Source organism: Syngnathoides biaculeatus, chromosome 14 (genome assembly GCF_019802595.1).
Source record: "Syngnathoides biaculeatus isolate LvHL_M chromosome 14, ASM1980259v1, whole genome shotgun sequence".
NCBI lineage: Eukaryota > Metazoa > Chordata > Actinopteri > Syngnathiformes > Syngnathidae > Syngnathoides > Syngnathoides biaculeatus.
Window position 1 is genome coordinate 10,877,578 of NC_084653.1, and position 20,078 is coordinate 10,897,655.

The 20,078-nt window shown below is 41.8% G+C and overlaps 3 protein-coding genes and 1 non-coding gene across 8 annotated transcripts in view; 3 read left to right on the forward strand and 1 right to left on the reverse strand.

The window, feature by feature from the left end:
• Window positions 1-2,208, forward strand: part of zmp:0000001200 (dedicator of cytokinesis protein 9) — a 78,579-nt gene extending 76,371 nt beyond the window's left edge. For all 3 annotated transcript variants that reach the window (XM_061842053.1, XM_061842054.1, XM_061842055.1), the window contains exon 53: window positions 262-2,208. In XM_061842053.1, the coding sequence (XP_061698037.1) occupies window positions 262-387 (126 nt within the window). In that variant the 3' untranslated portion in view covers window positions 388-2,208. The remainder of the gene's footprint in view (window positions 1-261) is intronic.
• On the forward strand, window positions 1,332-19,887 carry slc15a1a (solute carrier family 15 member 1a). 2 transcript variants are annotated; one of them, XM_061842056.1, is made up of 23 exons: window positions 1,332-1,427; window positions 1,504-1,544; window positions 5,418-5,505; window positions 5,583-5,724; window positions 5,877-5,996; window positions 6,081-6,180; window positions 6,928-7,018; window positions 8,246-8,329; window positions 12,688-12,770; window positions 12,870-12,956; window positions 13,087-13,176; window positions 14,026-14,070; window positions 14,148-14,180; window positions 14,275-14,363; window positions 14,677-14,758; window positions 14,910-15,029; window positions 15,641-15,787; window positions 15,869-15,915; window positions 16,275-16,382; window positions 16,487-16,598; window positions 16,672-16,809; window positions 17,854-17,961; window positions 18,052-19,887. In XM_061842056.1, the coding sequence occupies exons 1-23, from the start codon at window positions 1,421-1,423 to the stop codon at window positions 18,280-18,282; spliced, it is 2,193 nt and encodes a 730-aa protein (XP_061698040.1). In that variant the 5' UTR covers window positions 1,332-1,420; the 3' UTR covers window positions 18,283-19,887. The 2 variants fall into 2 exon arrangements, with proteins under 2 accessions (XP_061698040.1, XP_061698042.1); XM_061842058.1 differs by lacking the exons at window positions 1,332-1,427; window positions 1,504-1,544 and adding an exon at window positions 4,148-4,426.
• On the reverse strand, window positions 2,357-3,997 carry sdhaf3 (succinate dehydrogenase complex assembly factor 3). 2 transcript variants are annotated; one of them, XM_061842061.1, is made up of 3 exons: window positions 3,903-3,997; window positions 2,969-3,087; window positions 2,357-2,872 (listed from the first exon to the last, which is right to left on the reverse strand). In XM_061842061.1, the coding sequence occupies exon 3, from the start codon at window positions 2,856-2,858 to the stop codon at window positions 2,487-2,489; it is 372 nt and encodes a 123-aa protein (XP_061698045.1). In that variant the 5' UTR covers window positions 2,859-2,872; window positions 2,969-3,087; window positions 3,903-3,997; the 3' UTR covers window positions 2,357-2,486. The 2 variants fall into 2 exon arrangements, with proteins under 2 accessions (XP_061698045.1, XP_061698044.1); XM_061842060.1 differs by lacking the exon at window positions 3,903-3,997 and adding an exon at window positions 3,273-3,417.
• Window positions 12,363-12,434, forward strand: trnad-guc (transfer RNA aspartic acid (anticodon GUC)). The gene has a single exon. It is a non-coding gene; the product is annotated as a tRNA-Asp (tRNA).
• Window positions 19,888-20,078: the final 191 nt, after the last annotated feature.

Here is a 20,078-nt window from a genome sequence, read left to right on the forward strand (position 1 = left end):
ATGATGACATTCAGTTAAGTGAAAACGAAGGAAAACAGTTTATTTTCAATAATCTATTTCAACACTACTTTCAGTCAGTGCTGTTTTATTACACATTTTACGTGTGTTTTTTTACTGGTACAGATGAATGGCATTTATATGTATTTCAAGGTATTTCTGTGGAGGCAATGATAATCTTTCTTTTTTTTTTTTTTTAAAGCGGGGCAGATGTCAATTATTTGTTGAACTACTAAACGTATTGATTTTGACTTTGGATTCCAGATCAGCACCGTGGAAGACGGCATCAAAAGCGCTCTTCCTGACTCTCTTCAAATCTTCAACGCCATCAGTGGCACGCCAACAGGGGCCACCATTCAGGGCATCCCGAGCTCTTCTTCTGTGGTATGAAGAGCTCGAAAGCAGTCAGGCAAGGCAACAGAGGACCTCTTGCGGGCACAAACTGAACAGGTCTCGCTGCTCATTTACTTGGATTTTGGTCTCATTTAGAGACCGCGACTTTGTGTATCTTGTATACACACGTAGTTTGGCAGCGGGGACTCCTCAACACGACATGATGTCATTTATCCTCAAAGAGACTGGAGGTGTTCCCTTTCCTGGAGGCGTCATGTCCTCATCGGACATGATTGGTGTTCTTTTTGATCCATCGGTCATGTTGTTATTCTGTACAGTACACTTTTATAATTCACTCTGATGTATACATAAGCAGTATACTCTATGCGGCATACACATCACTCTTGTACATGATGTTATATTTCTACAATTTTAGCCTTATGTATGTTAGCCAACATGAAATCGCTTCACTGTCTGGGGAGGGTTTTAGATAATTTAAAGCCATGGCATCCCAAAAAAAAAAGTTAAGACAGAGTTGTTTATTTGTGTACATATGAAAAGAAAAAGGAGTGTGTGCAATATTTGCAAAGGGTTTTGCTGTGTGGAGCTCATACACTGTAATGTTGTTCACCCTCATGCCAAAGCGAGGAGGGATGGAACCTGACACTGCGCCTACTACAAGAGAGCAGGGGAGGACTCGTTTGAAGCTTTTACCATTTTAGTGTTAATCCAATTCACTTTTGGGGGGGAGGGGTCCTTTGGGCAGCAGTTTTATTACTGTTTTTAACACAAATCACAGTTCTGCTGTAAGCTGATGTTCCCCAATGCTTTTCTTTTAATTAAAATACAATTTCTCTGCACTTTTTTTTTCTTCTTCAGTGACTATTTTGTTCAAGGTGTATTGCTAGGAATGTTTTTATGGAGGTTTCATGCACTGCATCTTATATAATATGCTATCACCAGCCATAAAAGCAACACAGTCAGCAGGATGGGAGTATGTATGAATGACTAGTAAGCATTATCAAGGAGGAAACACTAATAGCTCTTCTGGTGTGAATGGTCTCACAGTTGAAAGCAGCTTGTTGACGTTATGGCCGGTGAGTTTTGTCTAATCCACGCTTATTATTTCATGTCACCGGCAAATCTAAAAGAATACGTTGCTTTTAATCACAGATTTTAAGGAGCCAGAGAAAGGGAAGCGCAGCAAAGGGAAGGTAAAACTTTTATCTACACTCGTCATGATACTGTTTCATAATGATTAAAAATTAAATGATTTAACGTTTAATTGTGGACTCCAAGCTGGCCCTTTGTTTCCAGTTTGCTTCCTTTATTAAACAATTTCACTGTTTAAAATCAAACGTAATGAAATTTCACAAGTGTGTGGATTTTCGTCTCCTTTTTTCCATTTTCAAATTCAGCTATTCCAACTAAATCTAATTAGCATAAAATTGAGGTAGCTTTTAGTCAATTGAAACTCATGAAAACTTTTTTTATTCCTCTTTACTGAGAGGCATTTTTTATTTTTAGACGTCTGCTAACATCGAGAATAATCATGTTCCTGCTGCTGACTGCAGAAAGAATCATTAGTAACACATGGGGATGGGAGTGGGGGTAGACCGCACTCAAAATGTATGATAAGCAAAAATGATACAAGCATATTGAATGTGAACAGCAAATTTTGTTGGAAAATGTTTAAAAGTTGCAATGTAAGTTTTTAAACGGATCAAAACAATTGGGTTTTGCAGACAAGATATCCTGCACAAACATTTCTAATTTCAACAGATTCCATAATAAAGTTTACCAGTTATTCTCTTCTTGAGTACAGTATTTTAATTTTCATTTGTGCACTCAAGCATTTGGGGAACTATTTTCTTTTTTTACTTTGTGTCACATTCCTAATTCACATTAGTTGTTTTGTATAATTTTGGCTACTCTACTCACCTACGTTGGCTATCAAATTTCTCTAGTCTAAATATGGGTATGTAGTATGACATAATAATAAAGCTGTGGGTTTATTACACGAACATTCGATATCAAACAGATTTTATTTGTATTTCTATTCTTTATGCCTTGACCTTGAAATATAACAACCGGATTTGCTTCACGTCCATGATCCATTCATTATAAAAGCAAGAAGGAGCGCGTTTTGTGTACTCTTATTTATTGTCCTCCCCGATATGAAACTGTCTATTAGGCTTTGTGGATTCAAGCAGGAGCTCGTACAGTTGCCCTATCTGCTCATCTTGGAAGTGGCTCAGTTTCTCCTCCGACATGTCGATCCCGAATTTCAGATAGCCGTTTTTGTCCCTCACCGAGTCCAGAACCTGCGACTGCAGAGTGTCCTTGTAGTTTTCCCACTCGCTCATGAAGCTCTTCGCTTCTTCGGGCGATGCGTTCTTGTGTCTTCTGAACTCGTCTTTCACGTAGCTGTCGCCGAGAGCTTTTAAATGTATTGGCAGAAAGCGATGCAGCACGAGAATCCTCTTGTATAAAGAACAAACTTGAGAGACTTGGGAGCCTGTAGCCATAGTTGACAATGCGCCTGAGAAACACGACAACGATTTTTTTAATGAGAAAAATCAGGACAAGATTATTAATACACCAAACTGCAAAATTCATCAGATAAATGGATAGTTACTTGACAAATCCTTGTCCTTCTTGGGCGACGGACGTCAACTCGCATTCCTCCTTCCGTCAGCCATCCCGAATCACATGCGGAAACACCAAATCTCGCGATACTTTGCAGCATACTACGGCCTATTTTAAGGCACATATTTGACACTATTATATGACAATGTCAACAGTATTAGTTAGTATTCGCAAATTGTTTCCCATAAGATAAACACAGCATTGTTTTCTAAATGGAATTTAACATCTATCATCTCACTTCACATCATACGAGTAACCTGAAACTGGAGTGGAAAATGGAATACTGGACAAACCATATTCTATTTCAATTTCTTGTGACAATATAAAAACATTTCTCCAGTGGCAAACAAAGGTAGAAGTCGGCGTGTTGCCGCCGAGGACTCGCTGACGAATGACGGAAAAAAGTGAATCGAAGCAAACTCATCTGCTGGCAAAAACGCTTTGGACAAGCACGACACCTTTTGTTCGTTTCGGGGAAAGATAATGCTTTCTGAGAGCGATTTTGTTGGCGGCACATTGAAATATCACACCGAATCAAAGTGCTAAACGAAATGCATTTAACATTCAACTCGAGACGTGGTAAGAAATTTAAAACACGAGCAAGGCCAGAGTAAAAAGTTACGTTTTGAGGCTCCATTTTAATAGTGTTTTCGAAGGCATTTATGGGAGGGGGGCCTTTGTTCAAGAGCCGAGGACCAGCAATTGCACTCTGTCACCTTTTTGGTACAGTAGTCAGAATTCAAGTTCTTGGGAAATGTCAACAGCACAGACCTTCCACCATTTAAAGTGGACCTTTGGAAATTGTTTTACAACCTCTGCATTAACACTATTAATTGTAGAGTTTAAAAAAAAGAAAGAAAGAAAACTAATGGATATTTTAAACAGACGGCACGGTGGATGTGCTGGAAAAGCATTGGCCTCACAATTCTGAGGTCGTGGGTTTAATCCCGGACCCGCCTGTGTGGAGTTTGCATGTTCTCCCCGTGCCTGCTTGGGGTTCCGCCGGACACTCTGATTTCCTCCCACATCCCAAAAACGTGCAACATTAATTGGACACTCTAAATTGGCCCTTGGTGTAATTGACCCCTCTGTGGATATTGCGCAATCCGCGTCACTGACCAATCAGAGGCCAGAGATCTGCATAGACCAAAGCCCGTTTTTGCTCCCGCCATTTTCTCAGACAACATTGCATGGTCCAGTATAGGTTTAGTTAGCGTTTTATCCCGTATTTGGGTTATTTAACAAAAAATATGGTTAAGAGGTGTAGTCACGGACTTTGTAATAGTGACGACAGGTATCCTGAAAGGCGAGTTGGGGGAGTTCGATTCGTACCCTTTCCAAAACCGAAGACCCAGTACGAAAAATGCCTTCAATGGGTCAAACTTTGTGGAAGACCGCATCATCAACTAAATCCATCTAAAATCAACCGGAACACGTTTGCACGAAGGTATGCCCTATATTTGATTTTCAATACATGTCTCGTATAAATGAATTCGAAGTTCTTCGCTAGCATAACACTGCTGCGTGTGAACAATTGACACACTTATTCTTTGTTGAGCGATATTTAGCGATGATCGGACTGCACAAACATATTGATTTCTTGCTGGCTTGCGGCCAGAAGCTTAACCAGACTGTGTTTGCACGAAGATATGCCTTAAATTTGATTTTTAATACACGTCTCGTATAAATGAATGAGACGTTCTCCGATAGCATAACATTGCTACGTGTGAACGATTGACACACTTTTTCTTTGTTCAGAGATATTTAGTGATGATCCGACTACACAAACGTGTCGCTTTTTTGCCTGCTCGCGGCCGAAGCTTAACCAGACTGTGTTTGCACAAAGATATGCCCTAAATTTGATTTTTAATACACGTCTCGTATAAATGAATGAGACGTTCTCCGCTAGCATAACATTGCGACGTGTGAATGATTGAATGAAATCAGAAGCATGGCGTCTCTCTCAGTTAAGAATGTATTGTATTTAGAATCTATAATATATCGTTGATTTGAATGAAATCAGAAGCATGGAGTCTGTCTCAGTTCAGAATGTATTGTATTGTATTTGCCATTTTTACTGTTTGTCTTACGTCAGCGCACGTGGCGTGACGTCACTTCAGGAGGCGTGGTTAAGTGCCCTGTACGGAGGGGTCAATTGTGACTGCGGCTGTTTGTCTCGATGTGGCTTGGCAACCAGTTCAGGGTGTAGCCCGCCTCCTGCCGGTTGACAGCTGGGATAGGCTCCAGCACTCCCCGCGACCTTCGTGAGGATAAACAGCAAAGAAAATGGATGGATATTTTATATAAAAAAACAACAACAACTGATGTTCATTTTTTTTAAAAAGAGCAGACAAAGTACAAGTCAAAGAAGCACACCCCCCCCCCCAAAAAAAAAAAAACAAAAAAATCATGTGATTGTGGTTTCTGCTTTTCCTCAGGACATAACAGTTTGTGGCTACCCACTCAGCATATTTTTCATTGTGGTGAATGAGTTCTGCGAGAGGTTCTCCTACTATGGCATGCGCGGTGAGAATCGAGATCATGCACACCCAGAGTTTATTTATTATACATTTGGGAAAACAAATAAAAAGTGTTGTCCACAGCTGTCCTGGTGTTGTACTTTAAGTACTTCCTGCGCTGGGACGATGACATGGCCACCTCCATCTACCACACGTTTGTCGCCTTGTGCTACCTCACCCCTATTCTGGGCGCCATCGTGGCCGACTCCTGGCTGGGGAAATTCAAGTGAGCGGCTGCCTCGGGTTCTGTTGACTCACACTTCACGTCTTTTAAGTCATGACATAGCCAGTGGCCTAGCATAGGGGACTCAAAAGAACACAATTGTTGTGTAGTTGTTGTGGTCACAAGATTTGTTGTTGCATATTGTTTTGTACCAGGACCATCATCTACTTGTCCATCGTGTATGCGCTAGGCCAGGTGTTCATGGCAGTAAGCGCGATCCACGACATCACTGACTCCGACATGGACGGGACGCCCGACGACATGACGTTTCATGTGTAGGTTTGTTTGCGGCCATATTTTTCAAGTCTCAGATGTGTTTTTTTTACTGTAGGCTATGTCATGCTTTTGCTCAAATGCAGCGTAATGTCAATGGTGGGCCTCTTCCTCATTGCTCTGGGCACTGGGGGCATCAAACCTTGCGTGGCGGCCTTCGGTGGGGACCAGTTCAGTGAACAGCAGGTAAGTACTTTACTTCACTCGAAATGATATTTAAATCAAAGTCAGGAATACCAATTAAAAAAAAACAAAAAACAATAAAAACAGGTAGCTGAATGTAATTGTAATTTGTGGGAACCCTGTGCCTGTTTCTCAACAAGCGACCCCATCTTGGGGTAAAGCGAGACTAGAAAACTTGATGTATGTTACTTCTGTCTAGTGTACTCTGCCATCTTGCGTTGGTCCCCGTCATTGCATAAAATCACGCTTCACAAAGATAGGGTGTTGGAAATGGAAGCAAAGTGTTCAATGCTTTTTGGGGGGGCAGTTCTGAAGGTTTGTTGGCCCAATTTGTGAGTCTGACTAGCAAGGAACACCGGACTGCTCTGTTAACTGTGGCACATGTTGCGTAGTCTACAAAAGTTGATCCCATAAGGATCAGGGCTAGAGGTTTACCAATTCCCAACTGACACAGGCAGGCTAGCAAAACATGCAACATTTGCGATCGGAGAAATTTATGAAAGAATTATTATGGCGTGTAGGGATGTCACATTATTCATGATATTGCAAAATTAAGCGTGCCTCAATATCGTTGTGGCCAGCAAAATAATGAGCCCGTTGTGATAAAAATGTTTTGCGCCGCCTATACGAAGCTCAGCCAGGCTGTGGAGTGCTTCACTTCCTCATTTGAGTGCAAACGTACCTAGATTTCAGTTCATCTGTTTTGAAACATGAACGTCTTTTGAACATCATCGTATATTTGCTTTGCAGGAGAAGCAGAGAAGAACGTTTTTCTCAGTGTTTTACTTGTGCATCAATGGAGGCAGCCTCCTTTCAACCATTATCACTCCCATCCTTCGAGGTAAGAGAAAGTTCAAACTTAAAGCCCCAGTGACATGCCTATAAACATTCTAAAATAGATATTGTAATGAAAAATACATATTACATTATTCACTTCAAGTGAGTCACTGATGGTCTAGTGGTATCCATGCCTGACTTTGGTGCGGGCAACGTGGGATTGATTCCCGTTCAGTGATGGTGTTGATATCTGCCTTGCAACTGACTGGCAACCAGTTCAGGGTGTAGTCCGCCTTTCGAATTGAGGTAGCTGTGATAGGCTCCTGCTTTCCCTCAACCCTTGTGAGGATATGTGGCTTCGATAATGACATGACATTATTCTTTTCAATGTCCATGCAAAAACATAAATATTAGTGGAGAGCGTGCCATCCATGCGCAAAGTTGCGGAAGTCTCACTCGACATCGAAGTGGTAGCCGTATTGCCTGCTACGTCATCAGCAGATGTCACACTGGGACATTCGCCATTGAAAACACGTAGTGGCACCTCCTATGGGAGAGATTTTCGGATTTTTCCGTCGCCTCTTCAGACACGGAAGTTCTTTTCGAAGAAGAGAACATCTCACAATCGAGTGAAGTGACCGGGGCAATATTATCCGATTGTTTTGAGCCATATTTAGATTCTGCTTCTTGTCGAAAACAAATCCCTTGAGAGGATTTTCATAGCAGGAGTGACAAAAAGTCATATACGTCAAAATCATATGTGGTGAAAAAACAGATGGGCCCATTTCTACAAATCATGCATTTTATGTCAGTGGGGCTTTAAGTTGCATTGAATATGCTTAGGTTCATAAATGGCCCCGAGCATACGACGACGGGCTTAGTTACCACTGCACTTACTATTTTTCATTACATTATTATGTAATGGAATGGTGGAACAACTGGTTAGATCGGTGGGCTCGCGGTTCTGAGGACTGGGCTTCAAATTCCGGCCCTGCCTGTGCAGTGTTTGCATGTTCTCACGGTGCCAATTCAGGGTCTATGCACCCTCCAGCCCGATGATAGCTGGGACAGCCTCCAGCACTCCCGTGACCCTTGTGAGGATAAGTGGCTCAGAAAATGGATGGATGTTCTATGTACTACCTATACTGTTGCAGTAGTAAAGTTGTAATTATAGTCAACATTTGTATGAAAAAGAAATGGAGGCCATGAATACAAATTCTTTGTTTTAAGTAATATTATGTATTCGTCATGATGAGGTCTTCACATTTCTTTGTGTGTGTTTGTACAATAGCCCAAGAATGTGGCATCAACACCAAGCAGAGCTGCTATCCCCTTGCCTTTGGAGTCCCTGCTGCTCTCATGGTGGTGGCACTGGGTATGTCTATCTATCTATCTATCTATCTATCTATCTATCTATCTATCTATCTATCTATCTATCTATCTATCTATCTATCTATCTATCTATCTATCTATCTATCTATCTATCTATCTATCTATCTATCTATCTATCTATCTATCTATCTATCTATCTATCTATCTATCTATCTATCTATCTATCTATCTATCTATCTATCTATCTATCTATCTATCTATCTATCTATCTACAATATTTGTCCTACAAAGCATATAATTTTAATTAAAAAGGAGTTGAGTGACTGCTATCAAACAATTGGAACAGACAGGAATAGAGTCTGTCTGGGGGGGGAAGAAATCGGTACACGGGGAGCACACGGCTGGAGAAAAGCACAAAAAACAGTAACACTCAGGTCGATAAAAGAGCTACCCGTCAAGGAATCGAACCCCGAGCCTCCGCGTGACAGGCGGAGATTCTTCTTCTTCTTTTCCTTTCGGCTTGTCCCGTTAGGGGTCGCCACAGCGTGTCATCTTTTGCCATCTTAGCCTATCTCCTGCATCTTCCTCTCTAATCCCAACTGCCCTCATGTCTTCCCTCACCACATCCATAAACCTTCTCTTTGGTCTTCCTCTCGCTCTTTTGCCTGGGAGCTCCATCCTCAGCATCCTTCTACCAATATACTCACTCTCTCGCCTCTGAACATGTCCAAACCATCGAAGTCTGCTCTCTCGAATCTTGTCTCCAAAACATCCAGCTTTGGCTGTCCCTCTAATGAGCTCATTTCTAATCCTATCCAACCTGGTCACTCCGAGCGAGAACCTCAACATCTTCATTTCTGCCACCTCCAGTTCAGATTCCTGTTGTTTCTTCAGTGCCACTGTCTCTAATCCGTACATCATGGCCGGCCTCGCCACTGTTTTGTAAACTTTGCCCTTCATCCTAGCAGACACTCTTCTGTCACATAACACACCAGACACCTTTCGCCAGCTGTTCCAACCTGCTTGGACCCGTTTCTTCACTTCCTGACCACACTCTCCATTGCTCTGTATTGTTGACCCCAAGTATTTGAAGTCGTCGACCCTCGCTATCTCTTCTCCCTGTAGCCTCACTCTTCCCCCTCCACTTTTCTCATTCACGCACATATATTCTGTTTTACTTCGGCTAATCTTCATTCCTCTCCTTTCCAGTGCATGTCTCCATCTTTCCAATTGTTCCTCTGCATGCTCCCTGCTTTCACTGCGTATCACAATATCATCTGCGAACATCATGGTCCAAGGGGATTCCAGTCTAACCTCATCTGTCAGCCTATCCATTACCACTGCAAACAGGAAGGGGCTCAGAGCTGATCCCTGATGCAGTCCCACCTCCACCTTAAATTCCTCTGTCACACCTAAGGCACACCTCACCATTGTTCTGCTGCCATCATACATGTCCTGTACTATTTAACATACTTCTCTGCCACACCAGACTTACGCATGCAGTACCACAGTTCCTCTCTTGGTACTCTGTCATAGGCTTTCTCTAGATCCACAAAGACGCAATGTAGCTCCTTCTGACCTTCTCTGTACTTTTCCACGAGCATCCTCAAGGCAAATAATGCATCTGTGGTACTCTTTCTAGGCATGAAACCATACTGTTGCTCGCAGATACTTACTTCTGTCCTGAGTCTAGCCTCCACTACTCTTTCCCATAACTTCATTGTGTGGCTCATCAACTTTATTCCTCTATAGTTCCCACAGCTCTGAACATCCCCTTTGTTCTTAAAAATGGGAACTAGAACACTTTTCCTCCATTCTTCAGGCATCTTTTCGCCCGCTAGTATTCTGTTGAATAAGTTGGTCAAAAACTCCACAGCCATCTCTCCAAATTGCTTCCATACCTCTACCGGTATGTCATCAGGACCAACTGCCTTTCCAGTTTTCATCCTTTGTAGTGCCTTTCTGACTTCCCCCTTAGTAATCATTTCCACTTCCTGGTCCTTCACTCTTGCCTCTTCAACTCTTCCTTCTCTCTCATTTTCTTCATTCATCAACTTCTCAAAGTATTCTTTCCATCTATTTAGTACACTACCGGCACCAGTCAACACATTTCCATCTCTATCCTTAGTCACCCTGACCTGCTGCACATCCTTCCCATCTCCATCTCTCTGTCTGGCCAACCTGTAGAGATCCTTTTCTCCTTCTTTCGTGTCCAACCTGGTGTACATGTCTTCATATGCCTCTTGTTTAGCCTTTGCCACCTCTACCTTTGCCCTACGTCGCATCTCGATGTACTCCTTTCGCCTCTCCTCAGTCCTCTCAGTATCCTACTTCTTCTTCGCTAATCTCTTTCCTTGTATGACTCCCTGTATTTTGGGGTTCCACCACCAAGTCTCCTTCTCCCCTTTCCTACCAGATGACACCACCAAGTACTCTCCTGCCTGTCTCTCTGATCACCTTGGCTGTCGTCGTCCAGTCTTCCGGGAGCTTCGGTTGTCCATCGAGAGCCTGTCTCACCTCTTTCCGGAAGGCTGCACAACATTCTTCCTTTTTCAGCTTCCACCACATGGTTCTCTGCTCTACCTTTGTCTTCTTAATCTTCCTACCCACCACCAGAATCATCCTACATACTACCATCCTATGCTGTCGAGCTACACTCTCCCCTACCACTACTTTACAGTCAGTAACCTCCTTCAGATTACATCGTCTGCACAAAATATAATCTACCTGCGTGGTTCTACCTCCGCTCTTGTAGGTCACCATATGTTCCTCCTCTCTTCTGGAAATAAGTGTTCACTACAGCCATCTCCATCCTTTTTGCAAAGTCCACCACCATCTGCCCTTCAAAGTTCCTTTCATGGATGCCGTACTTACCCATCACTTCTTCATCGCCCCTGTTTCCTTTACCAATATGTCCATTACAATCTGCACCAATCACAACTCTCTCGCTGTCTGGGATGCTCAGAACTACTTCATCTAGTTCCTTCCAGAATTTCTCTTTCAACTCTAGGTCACATCCTACCTGTGGTGCATAGCCGCTAACCACATTATACATAACACCCTCAATTTCAAATTTTAGTCTCATCACTCGATCTGATACTCTTTTCACCTCCAAGACATTCTTAGCCAGCTCTTCCTTTAAAATAACCCCTACTCCATTTCTCTTCCCATCTACTCCGTGGTAGAATAATTTAAACCCTGCTCCCAAACTTCTAGCCTTACTACCTTTCCACCTGCTCTCTTGGATGCACAGAATATCAACCTTTCTCCTAATCATCATGTCAACCAACTCCTGTGCTTTTCCTGTCATAGTCCCAACATTCAAAGTCCCTACACTCAGTTGTAGGCTCTGTGCATTCCTCTTTTTCTTCTGACGCTGGATCCGGTTTCCTCCTCTTCTTTGTCTTCGACCCACAGTAGCTGAATTTCCACCGACGCCCTGCAGGTTAGCAGTGCCGGGGGCGGGCGTTGTTAACCCGGGCCACGACCGATCCGGTATGGGATTCTTTAGATGAACGCTCATATTTGTTTGGCACAGTTTTTACGCCGGATGCCCTTCCTGACGCAACCCTCTGCATTTATCCGGGCTTGGGACCGGCCTACAGATTGCACTGGTTTGTGCCCCCATAGGGCTGCATTCGTGACAGGCGGAGATACTGTCCACTATTCTAACGAGGAAGATGTACAGCCAGGTGTCACAACGGCATTTTTACAATTAGCTGAACAGGCATGGCCTGTCGTCTTTTTTTTTTTTTGCATATAAATGCCGCGCGTTAAAGGTACATGCACAAAAACGAATCGCATGTTAATCGTCAGACAAGATTCGTACTAGAACGCAACATTTTTTCATGCAGAAGGAGACTACAAATATTAAACAATTGACTTGGGGTTTGTCAGGAGGCGGTAAAGAAAATTAAAACAATACGTATGGAACTCCAACTCGCCGTCGGGCAATCGAAGAAGTGTCTTGCGCGTAACAGGCGGAGATACTGTCCATAATTTATAAAATTTAGCCTGCAGCAGTTATTGGTTTGAGACATATAAGTACAGCATTTCAGGTGCGTGCCAATGTGACTTCCTCGTTAGTATAGTGGACAGTATCTCCGCCTGTCACGCGGAAGACCGGGGTTCGATTCCCCGACGGGGAGTGATGTCTTTTTTAACCGCGAGTTAATTTTTTTCTTCTTTTCTCCAGCCGTTTGTTACTTTTTCCCCCTCTCCCTACAGCCGCCGGTAAGAAGTTGAACTTTTGAAGTAGAACAAAATTAATATATAACCATGTGCGTGTGTGCGTGCGTGCGCGCGCGCCCGCGTGTGTGTGTGTGTGTGTGTGTAAGAGAGAAAGAGAAAGATTGAGAGAGAGGGAGAGATTGCTAATAATGTGTGTTGTTCACAACACAGTGGTGTTCATTGTGGGCAGCGGCATGTACTACAAAGCAGAGCCCCAAGGAAACATCATGATGGATGTTTCTAAATGCATTGGTGTAAGTCTTGTTTGTTTGTTTTTTTTTTACTTCTTTGCATCTGTTCATTGTTCCTTCTTCAAGATTTATTTTATTTATTTTTTTTTTACTTGCTATCAGTTTGCCATTAAAAACCGCTATAGGCACAGAAGCAGCAGATTCCCCAAGAGGCAGCACTGGATGGACTGGGCAGAGGAGAAGTATGATGTAAGTTTGGCTTCAGAGTCTGCAATCATTCAGCGGTCAGCAGTGTCATAACTAAGTGCTTATAATGAAAATATTATTCTTATCAGCAGTGCTTAATGTTATTGTATGATTCTTCCTTCCTGCCTTGTAGAAACTGCTCATTGCTCAAATAAAAATGGTGCTGAAGGTTCTCTTCCTGTACATTCCACTTCCAATGTTCTGGACTCTGTTTGACCAGAAGGTATTTTACTGAAAGCTCTTCATTGCACTGTGTGCACAATTAGAAATATGATCTTGTTTTGCATTGTTTGTTAGCATTCACCTAAGTTGACTTAAGTAAAGCTATGTGTTTGTTTTAAAGACACAATATCTCATTGTTTTTGTTTTTTGTTTAGTATGACAGTAAACTTAAACTGGAAATGGGAATAAATAGCTTGAAGCCTCTTTTTGCACTATTCTTCGCTACATGCCAAACTGCGCTTGTATCTCAAATTTCTACTCATCAATCGAATAAAAAAATCAACTGAACGACGTTTGGACATGTTCAGAGGCGAGAGAGTGAGTATATTGATGGTAGGGTGCTGAGGATGGAGCTGCCAGGCAAAAGGGCGAGAGGAAGACCAAAGAGAAGGTTTATGGATGTGGTGAGGGAAGACATGAGGGCAGTTGGGGTTAGAGAGGAAGATGCAGGCGATAGGCTAAGATGGCAAAAGCTGTGGCGACCCCTAACGGGACAAGCCGAAAGGAAAAGAAGAAGAAGAAGACGGGTCGTTTTTGGAAACGTCAGGTTTCGTATCTCAAGGCACCACTGAATCTGTAAAAGTCAGATTTTAACTTTTTTTTAACAGAATATCTCAGTGTGCACAATTGTTTGCAAAATATTGTTTTGCAGATTTGTTGGGCAACTATGTGTAAAAAAAATATATGTTTTGTCATTTTACTTATTTATTTTCCTCTGTTGAATTTAGTATAATGAACAAACAACTGAATTAAAATTGCTCTGGCCAAAATACTCAATCGTGCTCACAGTGTAGTTTGGATGGTGCACCATGCAATCGATTCCTTCTCAACCACCTCTCTTGTCTTTCAGGGTTCCAGATGGACTTTGCAGGCCACCACCATGGACGGAAACTTTGTAAGTTTACCACTTAAGAGCAATTTCAAACGCAGATGAAATGTGTGGGAGCGTTACTAACCTGTACGTGTCTGCAGGGAGCGCTCGTCATCCAGCCCGATCAGATGCAGGTAGGCTTGAGTCAAGTCATCGTGTTTAATGGGTGTGTCTCTGTGGGTATGAGTGGATTGTAGTGGCCTCATTCTCACTGTGTCATTTTAAAAGACTGTCAACCCCATCCTGATCCTGACCCTGGTGCCCATCATGGACAGTGTGATTTACCCTCTCATCAAAAAATGTGGCCTGAACTTTACGTAAGTAACACTAAAGGGTAACTGCAGCTCCGCAGACTGCAAGTACAGTACTCACAAAATGTTGGGTATATTCTCAATAGCAGGTTGCTGTGCTCCTGGTTCAAGAACAAAACGTTGTTGGAAAAATACTGAACAGGAAAAAAAAGAGATTTATATTTGAAGTGTTTCATTTTTGTCTCAATGATTAAGTGGACAATTCACCCAACGATTCTTTGTCAAAGCATTAATTTATCTGGAAACAACATTTGAGAAGACCTATTGTAGTATTTTAATAATGTACAGATTGTATCATTATAATATTTCTTTCATTTAGGCCTCTAAAAAGAATGACCGTGGGGATGTTTCTGGCAGCGTTAGCCTTTGTCTGCGCCGCACTGGTACAAGTTCAAATTGACGTAAGTGGATGATGAAATTTTGTTCGTAGACGTCATTTTACATTTCAATGAGATACGGACGGCGCATGTGTCGTTCCACATAACAGTTTGGCACAAGAGTATCACAGCCCAAAAAAAATGACACCACTTTGTATATTTTTTTACATTTTAGGAAACGCTGCCCACGTTCCCATCAGCGTCTCAGAGCCAGTTGAAATTACTAAACATGGCTGCTCAGCCTGTCAAAGTCAACCTGCCGAACAATGTTCAGCTGGAACTCTCTCCGAATCAAGTACGTTGTTATCGCTTCATAACTTAACACTCTGCTCTTTTATTAACACTCAAGATGTTTATTCTTCTTAGAATCAGTTTATTTGTCTTCTGATGAATGAGTCGCCTTTTTGGGGTGCCTCACCACACCTCACCAGTTTAAGTGCCAACTGTGTGTATCCTTTTTTTTCCACCAAATTGACACAAAATTGGGTGAACATGTCTCATACAGGCGGCATGGGGGATCAGCTGGAAAGCGTTTGATCCCAACCCAGCCAGAGTGGAGTTTGCATGTTCTCCCCATGCCTGCGTGGGTTTCCTCCCACATCCCAAAGACATGCAACATTAATTGGAAAGTCTAAATTGCCCCTAGGTGTGATTGTGAGTGTTTGTCATGATGTGCCCTGCGATTGGCTGGCAACCAGTTCAGGGTGTACGCCGCCTCCTCCCCGTTGACTGCTGGGATAGGCTCCAGCGTTCCCGCGGCCCTCGTGAGGATAAGCGGCTAAGAAAATGGACCGGATGGATGTCTCATACAGCAGGATGCATAAAAAAGTTTCAAGGACCCATGCTCTGCATTGAACAGGAAGTTCACCCATTTTGTGTGTGTGCGTGTGTGTGTTGTTGTTGTAGGCCAGTGAGCAGTACTTGACATTTGGAGAGGAAGAAATCAGTCTATCTGTGGAGAGCCACGTAAGCGTGACAAGAGAGCTCTTCTTAACCAAGGGAGGGCGGCAAACACTTCTGCTTCCCGCAAACGTCTCACGCGAGTGGCTGCTGGTGAGTTCAATGCAATTCAAATAAATCAAGGTGCTTGTGCGGCGAAGCGAACAAACATCAACTGTGTACTTTCCCCCCCAGACCGAGGATCTGAAGGCCAAGCCGCAGCAAGGAAATAATGCGGTCAGGTAAAGTACATATGTTACATTCATCCATTTTTGATAGAACTTATCCTCATTGGGTCGCAGGTGAGCTGAAGCCTTTCCCAGCAGGCAATGCAAGAAAGAGAGTTCACCCTGGACTGGTCACCACAGCATAGAAAGACAATCGACCATTTTTACTGACTACGAATTAAATGTTTTAGTATTGGAAAATGAATGTTGATCGACTGCACCGTATAAAAATATACCAAACTACTGTACGATGAGGACAAGTGCAATATACTGTAAGATGGATGGATATTTGTCAATGATGAATGTACATTCTACAGAAATTTGACCAGTTTCTGTGGTTACACAAGTAAAATATGTTTCTTTATTTATTCCAGATTTATAAACGGAATGTTAACATCAGTGAATGTGTCCATTGCTGGCGCAGACCCCACCTTACTTGAGCCAGAATATTATTCCAACTATTCCCTTATCAAAAATGGAATGTAAGTATTATACTTTAAAAGGTAACCTCTAACTACCTTTACCCAACAACAACAACAATACCAAAAATGCAACAAAGAAACTAACATTATTTTCCATTGATCAGCACCACTTTCACCATAAAGAGCGATTCAGAGTCATGCGAATACAGCAGGGAGTTTGGATTCGGAAGTTCCTACACTTTCTTTATCCACAGTACATTCAAGTTTGGACCTTCTGTGAGTTTCCCACAAATGTGCTCTTGTGTATTTATGTTCAGCGCTTCAAAGGTTTATATCTTTTTTCTGCTAGTGTCACGAGTCTATTAGTGCAGTAGAAGACGTCAAACCCAACTCAGTGCACATGGCCCTACAGATCCCACAGTACTTCTTCATCACTGCGGGCGAAGTCATGTTTTCTGTCACAGGCTTGGAGTTCTCTTACTCACAGGTAAACACACTGTACTGTACTGTATTGTACACAACAGTATATTATTTTTTATCATTAAATATGTCTTTGTTGTGCGTACAATTGAAAATAGGTTGAAAGTATTTTTTCAATCATTGTATTCTATTTGTTTTCTACTTTTTACACAACTTCATTTAAATTAGTGTTTGTATTAGAGTGAGGTTTGGCCTACTCAAAAGAAGCTCCTCCCCTTATGTCAACAAAGTTCCTTGGCAACAAGATGCCACAAGATTGTGCCAACCTCTATATTTCTCTGAAAGCGCACAGAGTGAACATGTGAGTTTTTCAGCAAATAACAGAGGTCAGGTTGAAAAGAAATTAGGTGCATTTATTTTCATTCGTGGGAGGACTTACTGTACTATTTATTATGCCAAGATAGGCAATTGCTTTGAGCCCCACAAATATTTCAAGAAGTCGTGATTTAGTTTTCTTCCATTTCAAATAATTATTATTGTTTGAGTTTTCAAATGCTTGAAACATATCCAAATGCTTATTCTATCAATATTGTTTCGAATGCTCCCCCACCCTTCTCACACAATGGACTAATCCATCTTCATACGCTGGCTGTCATGTCAGACTTTTTTTCCCTCCGTTTTCCTCGGTGATGTGCACACACCTAACAACAAGGCGCTCTAAAGCGGCAATGCCAGTGGACTACCTAAAGGAAAGATGCATTTTCGGGGTGTAAGCATAGCTAGCTTACTGCATGTCTCAACCATGCCAGACCACCACTGATGTGAACAGAGGTGCTCAAGTTCTTATATGATGGCAGCGGGGGGACTCCATGAGCTGTAGGGTAAAAACTGGGCACCGTTTTAGCTTTGCCTCCAAAAAAATCTGAAAAACTTAAAATGGTGGAGAAAAAAAAGCTGTACCTTCACATTTGTACTACATAGTTCTCTGTCTTTGCACGTTTTCAGCAATTATCATCAAACGTACTGTATAATGTACTTAGAAACAGTACTTTGCTTCTATTGGGCATTTTGCATGACTGTGTTTCTTCTGTGTCGTAAATGTGTCTTCAAGGCACCGAGTAACATGAAAGCAGTGCTGCAAGCGGGCTGGTTGCTGACTGTAGCTATCGGCAACTTCATCGTTTTGATTGTGGCTGAGCTTGCCAAGATTCCTGAACAAGTAAAAAAAAAAAAAAATCACCCACACTCAAAAATTCCATTGCTGCACCATTTTGCGAGATGATGATACATCATTCTTCCTCATTGAAAGTGGGCAGAGTACGTCCTTTTCGCCTCACTCCTGATCGCTGTGTGTTTCATCTTCTCCATCATGGCGTACTTCTACACCTACATGGACCCGTCGGAAATTGAGGCCCAGTTCAGGAAGAACCGGGACGATGACGATAAGGACGACAGAGACCTTAAACAGATGATGGCCGTCAAGAGAGACTCTATTGATAGCGATGATGAGAAAGATAAAAGCAAACAAACTAAAATGTGAAACAACAACAGTGGGACACTGTTAGGGCTACATTGCGGAATACTTGCTTGCTTGCGTGCCTTTGTGTGTGCGTGTACGTGTGTGTGTTTTAATACTACACTTCAATGGGAAAACAAAATCACATGACAGAAGTGTGCTTCCCTGCAATACATCCTGTGATACACTGTACTATAGAAACAACCAATGCACTTGTTTTCCATTCAAAATACATTGTTCTATATTTTATTATGTACTTTCATTTTGTAGCATTATGCATTTTGGCAAATATTGTGTGATAGTGAGCTTTTGTTTAATATTCCTCAAATGTCAAACATACAAACTTCCATACAACAAATCATTACCATGCCAAATCTCATCCCTGCGAATCTTATCAAAGCATCTAATCACAATTGTTTTGCTGTGTCTTTTTTTTTTTGTGTTGTTTTTACGATTGTTGGCAAAGAGGAAAAGTGTGATGTAACCACGGAACAGGAAATTGAACTTACTGCCATGAAGTGTGGCCACCCAGTACACTATGAGCAACACAATGACACTAGTTACAGTTAAGAATGTTACTTAAAAGAATAATCGTGAAAATTTTAGGATCGTACCTCATCCACGATTGATTGTGTGGGGTCCTTAGCTTCTGTGGTGCAGGCACCACAATTACAGGACGCTTCTGTCAGTCTTTGGGCATGTAAAACGGTGTCATTTCACTAGCATGTGTCAATAGAGACACACACTTGGGACTATTTCACTGGGTGTGGGAGTACACACGATTTGCAACAAATAACTTTTGAATATGCAAGTTATGTATACCCTCACTTATACTTTCATTCTAAAGACTTGTAGAATTCAGTTAGTCAAACCCACCACACTTCAGTTGTACAGGCCGGTTCTTGTCCTGTCCTATCTTGTCCTTCACTCACAGGGTGTAGCGCTACAGGCCCAAGCAACAACCATATTCAATCTTTCCTTGTTGTAGATATGTAATGAATTACTTATTTCATCCTGTTTATAACTGGCAATTCGTCTTATGTCTTCGTTTCCCTCCCCCCTCAATAAACATTGTTCTGTTTGACTGATTCTCAGTAAGCTTTAATTATATTACTAAAAAACTACTGAGGAAGCTTAAAAACTCCACTGTGACACAGTAGAACTGTTCAGGCATTAAAGGTATACAAATCCTTCATTGTGTTTGACCTAACAGTAGAGCAGGACAAAAAATAAAAACAAAAATAAAGATTTTATGATGGCAGATTTGAACCCTGAAAAATTCGATTAGTCTTACAGCACATTATTTTTTCGTCGTTTTTTCCTTGTTGTAGATATGTAATGAATTACTTATTTCATCCTGTTTATAACTGGCAATTCGTCTTATGTCTTCGTTTCCCTCCCCCCTCAATAAACATTGTTCTGTTTGACTGATTCTCAGTAAGCTTTAATTATATTACTAAAAAACTACTGAGGAAGCTTAAAAACTCCACTGTGACACAGTAGAACTGTTCAGGCATTAAAGGTATACAAATCCTTCATTGTGTTTGACCTAACAGTAGAGCAGGACAAAAAATAAAAACAAAAATAAAGATTTTATGATGGCAGATTTGAACCCTGAAAAATTCGATTAGTCTTACAGCACATTATTTTTTCGTCGGATCCACTGTACAAAAATAAATACATACATAAATAAATAAAACAAAATGAAAGCGATTATCGCCTTACAAACAGAACCCCATCGTAAACCGAGAAGTCACTGTAGTTTTTCAAAATGTGTAATTTACAGCCTAATGTGAACAGCAGTGCTGGGTCATGCATTT

Bases quoted from the DNA above. Each gene is read 5' to 3' on its own strand.
- sdhaf3 (XM_061842061.1), bottom strand. From the start codon at position 2,858: ATGGCTACAGGCTCCCAAGTCTCTCAAGTTTGTTCTTTATACAAGAGG.
- slc15a1a (XM_061842056.1), top strand. The intron at 14,759-14,909 runs GTAAGTGGATGA...TTTACATTTTAG, and splicing joins TGGTACAAGTTCAAATTGAC to GAAACGCTGCCCACGTTCCC. The intron at 17,962-18,051 runs GTAAAAAAAAAA...CCTCATTGAAAG, and splicing joins TTGCCAAGATTCCTGAACAA to TGGGCAGAGTACGTCCTTTT.